The 13,740-nt window shown below is 39.2% G+C and overlaps 1 protein-coding gene across 1 annotated transcript; it reads left to right on the top strand.

Moving 5' to 3' along the window:
- Positions 1–1,488: 1,488 nt before the first annotated feature.
- On the top strand, positions 1,489–13,231 carry LOC119882781 (sialoadhesin-like). The gene is made up of 10 exons (XM_038693070.1): positions 1,489–1,493; positions 2,847–3,033; positions 3,372–3,447; positions 3,678–4,064; positions 5,804–6,109; positions 6,207–6,476; positions 6,900–7,169; positions 10,319–10,403; positions 12,072–12,111; positions 12,376–13,231. Exons 1-10 carry the CDS (start codon positions 1,489–1,491, stop codon positions 12,622–12,624), a joined length of 1,875 nt encoding a protein of 624 aa, XP_038548998.1. The 3' UTR covers positions 12,625–13,231.
- The last annotated feature ends 509 nt before the right edge of the window (positions 13,232–13,740 follow it).

Raw genomic sequence — 13,740 nt, 5'->3', positions numbered from 1 at the left:
GCATGGAGGAGGAGGGGTTATGGTGTGGTGGTGCTTTGCTGGTGACACTGATGGTGGCAGAAAAACTTAACCAGCATGGCTACCACAGCATTCTGCAGCAACATGCCATCCCATCTGGTTATGTGCTTAGTGGAACCATAATTTGTTTTTCAACAAGACAATGACCCCAGACACACCTCCAGGCAAAGTAAGGGCTATTTGACCAAGAAGGAGAGTGATGGAGTGCTGCGTCAGATGGCCTGGCCTCCACAATCACCCATGCTCAGCACCTCTGGGAACTCCTTTAAGACTGTTAGAAAACCATTCCAGGTGACCACCTCATGAAGCTACGACTGCTTTGAAGAATCTAAAATATAAAACACATTCTGGTTTGTTTAACACTTTTTTGTTTACTACATAATTCCATGTGTTCTGTGACGACCCCTGTGGGGCTGAACTGTGGAACTTTCTTGTGCTTACATTCATTAGGTAAATCGTGAACACCTGAGGGCCCCAGTGTGCCGATTACTTCAGCCTGGCAGTAGTGCAGTGTCTCGCTCTCTTCTTTCTCCCGTCATTGCAGAGGCGTCATCCTTCAAGGATGTGGCTGAGGCCATTTTGAGTTCTCCGTTGTCTTATTTCTACACTTCAACACCTCTACATACACCATATTTTCACTCACTCACACCCATCACTACTGACTTTACTGATTTTAACTCGACATGCTTTGTTTTATGTTCTGTTTACATTTATTGCTCATCCTTAATTAATGTGTTATACTTTCAATATGGTGTCTCCATATTTGTCACTCTCCCAGAGCCAGATCGTGACAGTTCCTTCATAGTTTTGATGTCTTCAATATTAATCTACAATGTGAAATAAAAACAATATAGAAAAAACAGTAAATGGGTGTGTCCCAACATTTGACTGGTAGTGTATGTTCTGTTTAAGCTACAGAAAGAATAGGGTATATGGGCTTGCAATTAATACATTATACTTGTTGAGTTATCTGGGGTGTGGCTTCAGTGACTGCCTTAAACTCAAAAAAGGCTTAGGAGATGAGAGAGGACACTTGGGACAACTCGCTCCTTAAAATCTTCTTCCTTTGAATTTATTTAGTTTTCCACAATCATCAGTTGTAATTCATACATCAGTGGAGTTTGATAGGTTGATAACCTTTAAATGCAACCAGAAGAAAAAAAACAAACCACATCAGCTCAATATTAATTTCTATGCAGTGATTTACTATCCAAGCCCCTTACTTGAATAATATTCCAAATGTACAACGTCAGCATTTTTGCCTCACACTAAACACATGATCAAAGTTATTAAATCACATTCAAATACTACCTAGAGCAGTTCATCTAAGAATAAAGATTAATCTAAATAATAATAATTCACCTTTAAACACAGCTCTTAAATAAACAAGTTAATCATGCGTTTAAGTATAACCATTATATCGACTACTGACGAAATCGAAACGAATCATGTTCACATTTCCACCCCTGAATGACGTAATAATGTAAAGCACCAATATCCTCTGCTATCATGACTCACGACTAATAAGCCCATTAAACAATCCCTTAAACTAATCACCATGTTGATAAATTAAATTAAAGCAGGCAAAATAAACAAGCGCACAGCAGCATCTCAAAAGCGCCACGCTGGTCTTTTTAAAAAAAAGTCATTATATTTTGCCGCATGCAAATCATTCAAAAATACCGGAGTCCAAATACACTTAATAATATTAAGTGTGGCCCTAATTCACATTAATGTGGCGTCTTTTCCCACCTGGCTACATCGGAAACACCTCCGTGAACCTTCACCTCAGGCGAACTTCTCAGCTCAGGACTGCCCCTCCAGGTGATCTCCCAATCAATCAGTGCCGCTATTGGTATTCGAGAAAATAATGTATTAATTTAGCTACGAAAATTTTAAACCTAAATCAATTTAATTAATTAATTAAAACCAATTTAATATTTGACATTCATCTTAACAATACTAAATGAATGTGTAAACTAAAATAAATAACAATAAAACTAGAAAATAATTAAACTAAATAATTCAGTAATTTTCACACTGATGAGCTGGCGATGCATTTGACTTCCTCACTGACAGGGTGTGGCCAAGAAGTGTGAAGACTTTGCAGTATTTTAATCATGTGGTATTCAGCTTGAAAGAGTAACTCTGTTTGCTTTTATATTGCAAAGGCTCAGCAGGGAAGTCAGTTACTGTTGCAGTTCTGCTGAAATTTATAAATCCGATGATTTTAAAACAAATCTCTTTCAGCTGCAGGCTCGTTTGGTAAGGTAAAATGTTTTTGCTTTTATGTGTGAACTTCCTAACCCAGTCTTTATTTTACTGCTTTTCATGAACTTCACTGAAAATGACAGGATATATTTTATTTTTTGGGTTTTAGTTCAGCAGAAATGAACCTCAGATATTATTAATCACACAATAACATCTGGTTGTACACGGCTACTTCCTGTTTGAATATGTGTATTTAATGTTGCTTTAAAAGAACATGAAGACTTTGTTTAAGAGATGATTTGATTAAAACATTAAAATGTAACTTCTGTTTTCAAATCCAGGTCATGAGAGTCCCCTGGAACTTTGTTTTTTATTGTCTGTACTGTATATGTAACAGAAGCTACAGAAAACAGGGAATATAAGCCTGCACTCAGTACAATACTACATTAGTGTGTAAACTAAAATAATAATAAAAGTAGAAAATAATTAATCTAAATAAACCATTTGCACCCTGATGAGTTTAAGATGCAACAACATCTGACATCATTTGCATTCAAATGAGCTCGAATTGTCCCAAACTGACTTCCTCACTGACGGTGAGAGCAGGAAGTGTGAAGACTTCTTGTGTTTCTTCACTATTTTAGTTGTGTGATATCTAGTTTAAAACAACAACTCGACTTGTTTTTATATTACAACGGCTTAGCAGGGGAGTCAGTTACTGTGTCTGTTGCAGTTCTGCTGAAATTCACAAATTCCCTGATTTTAAAACAAATTATTTCTCTGTTTCAGCTGCAGGCTCGTTTGGTAAGGTAAAATGTTTCTGCTTTTGATGTTTGTGCTTTCTAATCTAGTTTTGGTTCAGCATAAATGAGCCTCAAAGAAATGAGAAGTTGCTTCAGCAACATTTTATTTTAACTATAATATCATAAACTCACGCTGGATCATTTTGAGTTTATATTGAAAGTGTTGTCAGTGCAGCTCTGCAGATATTATTAATCACTGCTTATAACACAGTAACATCTGGTTGTCCATGGCAAGTTGGAAATGTGTGAATTTGAGTTTGCTTTAAAAGAACATGAATACTTTGTTTAAAAGATGCTTTGATTAAAATATTGAAAGGTAACTTTTGTTTTCAAATCCAGGTGATGAGTGTCATTGCAGTCCTGTCTGTGAATATTGTGACAGCCAACATGTTACTGAGTGTCTTCTTTCTTTCAGGTGAGCTGTTTGTTCAGTCGCTTTTATTTGGAGACGTTCATCATTTACAGTTTGGACTTCATTTAGAAACAAAGCAAAAAGACCAGCGCAGTCAAATGTTTTATACTGACATTGTTAAAAGGAAATAGGAGCGAACATGCTGCTGCTGAATTGTAGTTTGTGTATCGTGAACTTTCTCTTCATGCAGATTTTGCTCCACTTCTTGTTACAGTAATCATCTGGTTTTACAGGTGTTTGGGCTGATTGTCCTCAACAGCCAGCAGGCCTCTTCATCACTGCACCACAGAAGATGGAAGCACTGAATGGCTCTTGTTTGCAAATCCCATGTAACTTTAGTGCTAAAGCAGAACAAGAGTTTGACAGCAGCAGAGAAACCTTCGGAGTGTGGATTAAAAGTGACTCCAGGTTTGGCATCAATCCAGACAATGTGATTTTCAACAGTAGCAGGACAGTTAACATCTATCCAATGAGGATTACTGGAAACCTGAGTCAGAAAAACTGCACCACTATGTTTTCAAGTTTACTCACAAGTTATACAAACACATACTTCTTCAGAATTGAGAACAAACCATTCATGTCAACAGCATCTTGTGATCCTCTTCAAATAACAGTTAAAGGTGAGAGAGTTTAGTTTTTCAGTATATATCTATCAACATCTATAATGGGATTATTTAGAATAAAACATGTAATCAGTTTCATTTTTGGTTTAAACAGCAAACTCCATGACTCTAACCTTCACTGTGAAATGAAATATCTACTGTAGGATTATCAACAGCAGCTCCAACGTTAAAGAAACCAACCAGTGAACAGAAAGTGGTCGTTTTCCAAGTTACTACAGTTGAATACTGCTTAGACACCTATATATGAAAATATCTTTCACTTCTTTATTATGTTGTCTGCATTATTGTAACTGTCATATCAGACAAAATGTCACTACCTGTCTGCTGAATTTGTTATTTGAAACATGAAAAAGGGAAAAATCATGTATTGAATTATTTTCACTCCTTCACATGTATCATCAGTAAGGGACAAAATACAGACATTTACTGTTATTTAATCTTTATTAGGGGAGACCGGGTATGGTTGTAACATGGGGAGAGTTGTAACATCACCAGCTCTACCAATTAGAGATAAGATAGGAGTTATGTGATCATATCAGTATTTACCTACTTCCTCCCCGATCAGGCATGGTGGTTATCATGTGTTGAAACAGGTACATTCACAGTATATAGAGACAAAACAGATTTTGAGGTAAGAAAGTAAATTATTTGACCAAGACTATATTTTATTTAGTATCTATATTATTGCAGATATAATTTTTTGATTTATATTAGATTGAAATATAGTTTCTTAGGCAACATATGATGCATTTTTTCCTTTCTAATTTCAAACCACTATGCTTATACAGCTTGATAAACATTGGCTGACAGGGGTGGGTTGGGTTGTAACACTTCTTTAAAAAGTGTTACAACCATCCATTACACATACAACTAGGGGCTTTCTTTATGTTAATATTTTACAGAGTGCCCTTTGCAGTCTGGGCCCGTCAAGCCTGCACTCTATGGTTACCACCATTCATTTGTCAGCACTGTGACCAGTATTCCCCATTCACATGTTGTTCAAATGTTGACGTATATATCGGCACTCGGTCTTTTCCATACTCCGTCTCTGCCGGTGGAGAGGGCAGAGAAGCCTACATGCAGCTTGTGAGAAATTCCAGTGCGCAAGAAAAAGTCCCACTACTCCAAAGAGTAAAATATAGAAGTGCTGGTGCTGCGTAGCAGTGAGTACCGACCCACTTCAAACACTGACTCTGATGAAGAATATACACACATTGACACCACACACAAATACCTCTTTTTTGTTAGACCTGAGGATGTACAGAGATGTTCTTTTAGTACATTTTAGTAGTAGTTTATTCTGTAGATAAATTTACATATACTGTACATACTGGACATTCGGGCGAGTCATCAGACCTTTTTTGTTACAGTGAGAGAGAAACATTTTTTATAGAACTCCCTGTTTTGAAGCATATCGTATAGTGTGGCATCTATTTTTGCTTCTTGCAATGCATTTGACATCAACTCACGAGGTCTGTTATATTCTTGTAGAGGACTGAATTGGTGGCATTTGTAGTGAACAAATGTGGGTACTTTGTATAAAAGTTTGAGAACTGTAGCTGCAAAATTCAGCAAGTTGTAGTTGCTGAAGCAAAACGTGGAACAACCATACCTGGTCTCCCCTACATTTTAAATGAATCTAGTTTATCTGTAAATTATCAACATAAGCAGTTTAAATCCTTAAATGTCAGCATTGCCCTTTCAGTGTAAAATCTGTGTTTGATCTGAAACCACAGATTCTCCTCCGAGCCCCAGAATTGAGATCCTAGCTGATCTGAAGGAGAAGCAGTCTGTCACTATAACCTGCTCAGCTTCCACTCCCTGTCCACACTCCCCTCCTAAACTCACCTGGAACCTCCAACAAGACTCTCACAGCAACACAGAGGAAAACACAGATCGAACCTTTACAACTAAAATCCAGGAGACCATCACTCTGTCAGACCAACATGATGGATACAACATCACCTGTTCTGCCAGATATCCTGTGAATGAAGGAAAAGATGTCAGGACAGCAGAGGAGAGAAAGACTCTCAGTGTTTCATGTAAGACAAGCAGAGTTTGTTATTGGATCCTGTCAGCACATGATGATTGATGGGATGTCAGCTGATTTGAATAAAGTGAATCTCACATTTTCCTCAGATGCTCCTAAAAACACCTCAGTGTCCATCAGTCCATCAGGTTTGGTGTCAGCAGGTAGCTGGGTGACCCTGACCTGCTCCAGCAGAGCCAAGCCTCCCGTCAGCCGCTTCACCTGGTTCAAGAACAGCACAGATGGACCCATGACTGTATCTGAAGGAGAGGTTTACAGCTTCAAGGTGACCAATGTCACTGATGGAGGAGTTTATTACTGTGTGGCCATAAATGATCTCGGTGATGAGACGTCATCACAGATTAATTTGATGACTGCAGGTAAATACAGAACTGTGCTGAATCTGCTTTAATCTGATCGTCTCTTCTCTGTTTTGTTGTCTTTTCCTCCTCTGTATTGCTTGTTTGTTTGTTTTATTACATTGTAAAGCACCTTTTTGCATTTGTGTGAGATGATCCAATACTAAATAACTAAAAAGAATAAATCTGTTTACATTTGAAGTTAATAGAAGGAATTAAAGTTTATGATATTGACTGGTAGTGTATGTACTCTACTGCTTTTTATGTTTTAACTTTCTAACTTTTTTTTATTTTGCTGCTTTTCATGAACTTCACTGAAGTAGACATGATATATTTTATTTGCTGGGTTATAGTTCAGCAAACATCAACCTCAGATATTATTAATCACTGCTTATAGGACAGTATCATCACATGATGATTGATGGGATGTCACATTTTCCTCAGATGCTCCTAAAAACACCTCAGTGTCCATCAGTCCATCAGGTTTGGTGTCAGCAGGTAGCTGGGTGACCCTGACCTGCTCCAGCAGAGCCAAGCCTCCCGTCAGCCGCTTCACCTGGTTCAAGAGCAGCACAGATGGACCCATGACTGTATCTGAAGGAGAGGTTTACAGCTTCAAGGTGACCAGTGTCACTGATGGAGGAGTTTATTACTGTGTGGCCACAAATGATCTCGGTAATGAAACATCATCAGAGATCCATCTGACTGTTGAAGGTAAAGATAGTCAGCACAGTTACTTTACTGGGTCCACTAACATAAATCTGCTTTTCTATATTTTCCTACTTTTCTCTTAATGTGTGCTTTACTTTTAAGTTTTTCCATAGCCGTAACCAGCAATGAGGTCAGCGAGGTCCTGACGTCCGTAATTATATGTAGTCTATAGCCTATCAATAAAATAATTCAAATGAAAACCATTGATAACACAGTCAACTTAAATGAAGTCTTTCGGAGCATGTGGGCGCAGCTGATTATACTGGGAAAACCCTTTTCAACTTCCTCCAAAAACTGTTTCTCCATCAGTGTCCAGACTTGGTGAAGCACATGAAAAGTTGTGGTACAGTAACTGAGAGCACCACTCGTTGTGGGCAGAGTTTCGGGCGTTACATTTTGTACATTTCCGGGTGGGTGAAATAGGGTATAGCGTATCCCCATTAAGAGACACGCTGTGTGCATTTACGCACGAGGCACAGAAGCATAACTACGGCGGTGAAGTTAGTTTTAAGTTGGATATTCGACAGACATTCACTCAGGATCCACTGGCATCTTCTTACTCAGGTTCACCCAGTTTTCGCAGTATACCTCCGAGCAGGCACGTGAACATAAAAAAAACATTTTTCTGGGGTGCTTTTTTAAAAAATAAATTTATATATACATATTCCTGTTTGCACACACACAGCTTTCCTGTCAAACAAATATATTTATTGAATAAAAAATCTAAATATCAGGTACAGACTTTGTCAATTCCAATCAATGGGGGTAAATTTGTAAACGTGCGGCTGGTGTCGCCTTTTCAAATGTTATCGACAGAATGGATCTCATTCTGATAGTGAAACGAGTCATTTCGCTCGGGTTGTGACAGTCAAATATATAAATCCGCTGTGTTACAGCCGCCGTTTTGGCCGCTAGTAAAAGTTACTTCAAAGAACGGGCACTTCCTGTCGGCTCGGAGGCTACCCAGCCGACCAATCACAGAGCTTACGGTCAACTTGACCTGTAGTTACATTTTTGAGGAGGTGCACGTCAGGCTACGGTGTAGGTGACGGTATAGGGTATGGGGCTAAGCTACAAGTGCCTCCAGTTTACCACCAATTAGCCAAAAGACAAAAGGCAAAGATAGTTAACTTGTGTCTTGCTAACTTGCATAACTCATGAGCTGAGCTACTGTAATAAGCTCAAGTTTAGCTAAGGCAATATATCATTGCCATACAGTCTAATGTAGGCTACAATGGAGAAACTAAAGGTGAACACAGTAAAATATGTGTCTAATAATGTAATCATGATCCCCACATTGATATGCAGAGTAGGAGTTAACTAATTAAAATGCACTAATTTGCACACATGCCAAGGCAATGTAGGTGAAAAGGATAAACAAAATAACTTAAGCATATCACCACAGAACTTCCTCAGTTAATGACTTAGTCCTACATCAAGAGTCTTTTCCTCAGATTAACTTGTTTTGGTTAATTTAGAAGAAATCTATAGATGCAAACTAAATCTGTATTTTAGAAGTTTTCTTTCCATGTGAGATCTCAAAATTGACATGAAAAAAGTGCAGTCGATATTGACTGCCAGCTATATACAGTCTCAAAAACCCAGCTAGCCTCCTTAAATGTGTGCTAATAACTTTTTTTAAGCTGGGTCTCCCACATTGACAGCGTTGTGTTGGACAGATTTGTGCAGCTGTGTTCATGAGGGAGAGGGAGAGAGCGAGACAGAGAGGGAGGGATGAGCCAGAGGATGTGCTGCGCAAATGCACAAAGGCGCTCTGCAATCCATTTTTATAGGCCTAGTAAAAAAAATCAAAAATCAATATGTGGTGCTCAGCCTTGATATTGTGGCGGCCGCAACAAATAAATGAACGTATGAGAAACACTGATTTTTTTTGTTAAACTTGTCCCTCTCCCTCATTTTTTCTAAATATATACTAGCAGCATAGAAAACATGCACATTGTGGCATAATTTCCTTTACTGTTGCCTACTCCTGTTATTAACCTAGTGAATGTTAAAGAAGACTATGGTCTCTGTGTGAACGGATTACTTTGTAGAAAAATGTTGAGTATGAAACAATGGCATGAGTGTGAGGGAATTAAAATAAATTGGTAAGAAAGTCAGAGTTGTATTAATATATTTAACATGTTGTTTAAAAAAAGCTTCCTTGTCATGTGATTCAGCGACTCTAAACCAATGCCTAATTGTATTACTAACCTGGGCAAAGGAGACACACCTCGTCATATTAGATTTGAGTGCATATTTTATATTAATAATGTTATGAAAAAGTTAATTTTTATATAAATTTTAATAAAATGCTTTTTTCCCAGTAGTGTCTGTCATGTGACCTAGGGAGTCTAAACCAATGCCAAATATTAGTACTACACTAGGCATATAAGACACACCCCTTCATACTACAATTGAGTACTTTTTCTATTTTCTATTAATATCTATTAATATTTTGTGGAAGAAACTGCTTTATTTTTTAATAGCTTCCATGTTATGTGACCTAGGGACTCCAAACTTATGCTGAATTGTAGTACTACACTGGGGAAAATAGAAAACAGGTGTGTCTCATTTGCCTAGTGTAGTACTACAACTTGGCATTGGTTTGGAGTCCCTGGGTCATTTGACATAGAACCTACTGAAAGGCAATATATTTTTTCTAATGCATGTTGTGAAGATTAGTTTACAAAGATCTCCTGATCATACCTTGTGTGTCTGTATCTCTTATTTTATGCAATTTTAGTGAGCCAAGTAGTCAGGAGAAAGACCATGATGAACAGCCTGTGGTTAGTGTGTCCACTGCGCCCTTAAGCCTTCTCTGCGCATGGACACACACAAAGGGCAAAATTTAGCTTTAATACAAGTATTTTTTTGCCAGTCTGTCTCTTTGTATGTATTTTCTTATCATTATTGTGTGACTGTAGTGTATACATTTGGTTGTGTTTAGGCGTAATTTAGGTATAAATTACCATATGAAAAAATAATCGGGACCTCACTAATTTATGAACCCTGGTTACGGCCCTGGTTGTACCCTGTGAAGTACTTTCAATGAAATTGTATATACCATACAAACTATAATCTTAATCTGAACTTCAGCACAACACTTGTCTTCTTGTAGTCACTAATATTGGTTTTGTTTTTTCGAGAAGAAGACGTTCACTCTGTACAATGGCAGGCAGTTCTTGGAGGGATCGTTGGGATCATTGCACTCATCTGCCTGGTTGTCTGTGTTTGGTAAGTATCACAAATCAAAGCAGCTAATTTGACTCAGTTACTGGCACAATGTACACTGCTCAAAAAAATAAAGGGAACACTTAAACAACACAATGTGTCTCCAAGTCAGTCACACTCCTGTGAAATCAAACTGTCCACTTAGGAAGCAACACTGATTGACAATCAGTTTCACATGCTGTTGTGCAAATGAAATAGACAACAGGTGGAAATTATAGGCAATTAGCAAGACACCCCCAATAAAGGAGTGGTTCTGCAGGTGGTGACCACAGACCACTTCTCAGTTCCATTGCTTCCTGGCTGATGTTTTGGTCACTTTTGAATGCTGGCGGTGCTTTCACTCTAGTGGTAACATGAGACGGAGTCTACAACCCACACAAGTGGCTCAAGTAGTGCAGCTCATCCAGGATGGCACATCAATGCGAGCTGTGGCAAGAAGGTTTGCGGTGTCTGTCAGCGTAGTGTCCAGAGCATGGAGGCGCTACCAGGAGACAGGTCAGTACATCAGGAGACGTGGAGGAGGCCGTAGGAGGGCAACAACCCAGCAGCAGGACCGCTACCTCCGCCTTTGTGCAAGGAGGAGCAGGAGGAGCACTGCCAGAGCCCTGCAAAATGACCTCCAGCGGGCCACAAATGTGCATGTGTCTGCTCAAACGGTCAGAAACAGACTCCATGAGGGCCCGACATCCACAGGTGGGGGTTGTGCTTACAGCCCAACACCGTGCAGGACGTTTCGCATTTGCCAGAGAACACCAAGATTGGCAAATTCGTCACTGGCGCCCTGTGCTCTTCACAGATGAAAGCAGGTTCACACTGAGCACATGACAGACGTGACAGAGTCTGGAGACGCCGTGGAGAACGTTCTGCTGCCTGCAACATCCTCCAGCATGACCGGTTTGGCGGTGGATCAGTAATGGTGTGGGGTGGCATTTCTTTGGGGGGCCGCACAGCCATCCATGTGCTCGCCAGAGGTAGCCTGACTGCCATTAGGTACCGAGATGAGATCCTCAGACCCCTTGTGAGACCATATGTGGGTGCGGTTGGCCCTGGGTCCCTCCTAATGCAAGACAATGCTAGACCTCATGTGGCTGGAGTGTGTCAGCAGTTCCTGCAAGAGGAAGGCATTGATGCTATGACTGATGCCCGCCCGTTCCCCAGACCTGAATCCAATTGAGCACATCTGGGACATCATGTCTCGCTCCATCCACCAACGCCACGTTGCACCACAGACTGTCCAGGAGTTGACTGACGCTTTAGTCCAGGTCTGGGAGGAGATCCCTCAGGAGACCATCTGCCACCTCATCAGGAGCATGCCCAGGCATTGTAGGGAGGTCATGCAGGCACGTGGAGGCCACACGCACACACTACTCATTTTGACTTGTTTTTTAAGGACATTACATCAAAGTTGGATCGGCCTGTAGTGTGGTTTTCCACTTTGATTTTGAGTGACTCCAAATCCAGACCTCCATGGGTTGATAAATTTGATTTCCATTGATAATTTGTGTGATTTTGTTGTCAGCACATTCAATTATTTAAGAAAGGAGTATTTTAATGAGATTATTTCATTCATTCAGATCTAGGATGTGTTATTTTAGTGTTCCCTTCATTTTTTTGAGCAGTGTATATTTAACCCAAAACACAGTATAAATAACAGCCTCTCATGTCTTCCAGGTGTTTAAAGTCAACACGTCCAACTACACAACAGACTCAGGTGGGAAAACACTACAGTACTTCAGCTGTACAGTACTGCACTGTGTGTCTGAATGTACATCTGTTCATTTTGGCTGTGTAGTCTACCTGACTCACTGTTCAGATGATGATTTACTGTAAAACCTTAATCAGAGCCGCCTCTGTGCTGCTTTGTAGTTCTGATTTTTTTTTCTAAAGTCCATTCAATTGATTTGAGATGGATTAGTAATTATTAGGGAAGGATCCAGCTGAAGGTTCCCCTCACAACAGTTTGATTCATTTACAGAGTCAAACATACGAAGAGCTGCCATTTCAAGACCCAGCAAGTAAAACTGAAGAAAAAGCAGAAGCCATCCATTATGGAGAGATCGACTTCTCCAAGGGGAAACATGATTGGTCCTCTGACTCAGTGCAGGACAGTGGACAGCAGCAGGATACTCTGTATGCACAGGTCAAAGTGTCCCAGCCAGCAAACAGCTTAACACAGACTGCTGACGGCCCAGAGGATCTCTACGCTCAAGTGAAGAAAAAATGAGTGTGTTGTGGTCACATTTGGACTGCATTCTTACTCTTTATTTACTTTGTCAGTTAATTTAAAGAGAGACACTGGACAGGAAAATATCTTCAAGACCTCCACACCCTGCAGCTGGTTTCATCTTTCACACGTTATCACATTAAGTTGTTGTCAAATGTATGTGCTGACCTCATACGGACGTTGATGCTGTGTGATAAGTCGTCTCTTTTTCAGAAATGAGCAAGTGAAAAAGGGAACTATTCTAAATGACATGAGAATAAATTACTGTGAACTTGAACCCAAAGCTTTTTTATACGCACATTACTAGTGTTGTAATATTATATTTGAAATGTTCATTTTGCAATATTTTACAATTAATTTTTAACAAGGCATTTTAAATCTAATCATTTGTCACATTTTGTAGCCCATGTTTTTTTTTTTGTATTTTAATCACTTCAAAAATAAATGAGGCGTCGTCTCTGCATCTGAAGATATTTATTCATTGCTCTGTAATAAATACCTTGGCATACATCTTCTTAAAATTCCTTTTAATCTCAGTCGCATTTATTGGTCCAACATTTCACATAGTGTGTAAACATCATATTAAATCAAACAATTCAATTACAAACATTAACAAAGAGGCTAGATGAATTATTCATAGTAATCCTCAGCCCCACTGGAAATATGCTACGATATTTTGTGTAGATAATGGACTTCTGATGAATATTTTTTTATTTCAAACTTACTTTAAAATAAGTCATTTCATGAGACTGTCGATAGTGTATTAAAATAGCTGGTGCTGAAATTCACATAAAAGCTTTATTAAATAATGTTGAAACTTTATCACCGTCAGATCTTTGGGCTTTAGCTTGTAAACATTAGCAGCCTACACACTGTATTGTTATCTCAAAGGCACAACAGGGCCATGTAGATTTAGTACCACGCCAGGTTATTTGAGTGAATGGAGGTAGTGACATTAGCTTCCCTACATGACAAGTTTGACAACTTCACAGAAATCTAACCTCCCTCCTACATCCATCCCAGCATTAGTCCCTCACTGGTGCAGCATAAGAGTGAAGTCCTGTCCAATAGGTTGGTATTGCATTGTAGATTATTAGTTTCTCCCCCAATTCTGTA

This window comes from Micropterus salmoides, unplaced genomic scaffold (assembly GCF_014851395.1).
Source record: "Micropterus salmoides isolate LMB-PRFRI ecotype aquatic unplaced genomic scaffold, ASM1485139v1 Ms_hic_scaffold_1, whole genome shotgun sequence".
Taxonomy (NCBI): domain Eukaryota; kingdom Metazoa; phylum Chordata; class Actinopteri; order Centrarchiformes; family Centrarchidae; genus Micropterus; species Micropterus salmoides.
The sequence above is the reverse complement of the archived record's forward strand: the minus strand, read 5'-3'. Positions and strand labels throughout refer to the sequence as shown.

Excerpts from the sequence above, each read along its gene's own strand:
- LOC119882781 (XM_038693070.1), top strand. Across the intron at positions 3,448-3,677 it reads GAGTGTCTTCTTTCTTTCAG|GTGTTTGGGCTGATTGTCCT; the intron begins GTGAGCTGTTTG and ends CTGGTTTTACAG. Across the intron at positions 10,404-12,071 it reads TGCCTGGTTGTCTGTGTTTG|GTGTTTAAAGTCAACACGTC; the intron begins GTAAGTATCACA and ends CATGTCTTCCAG.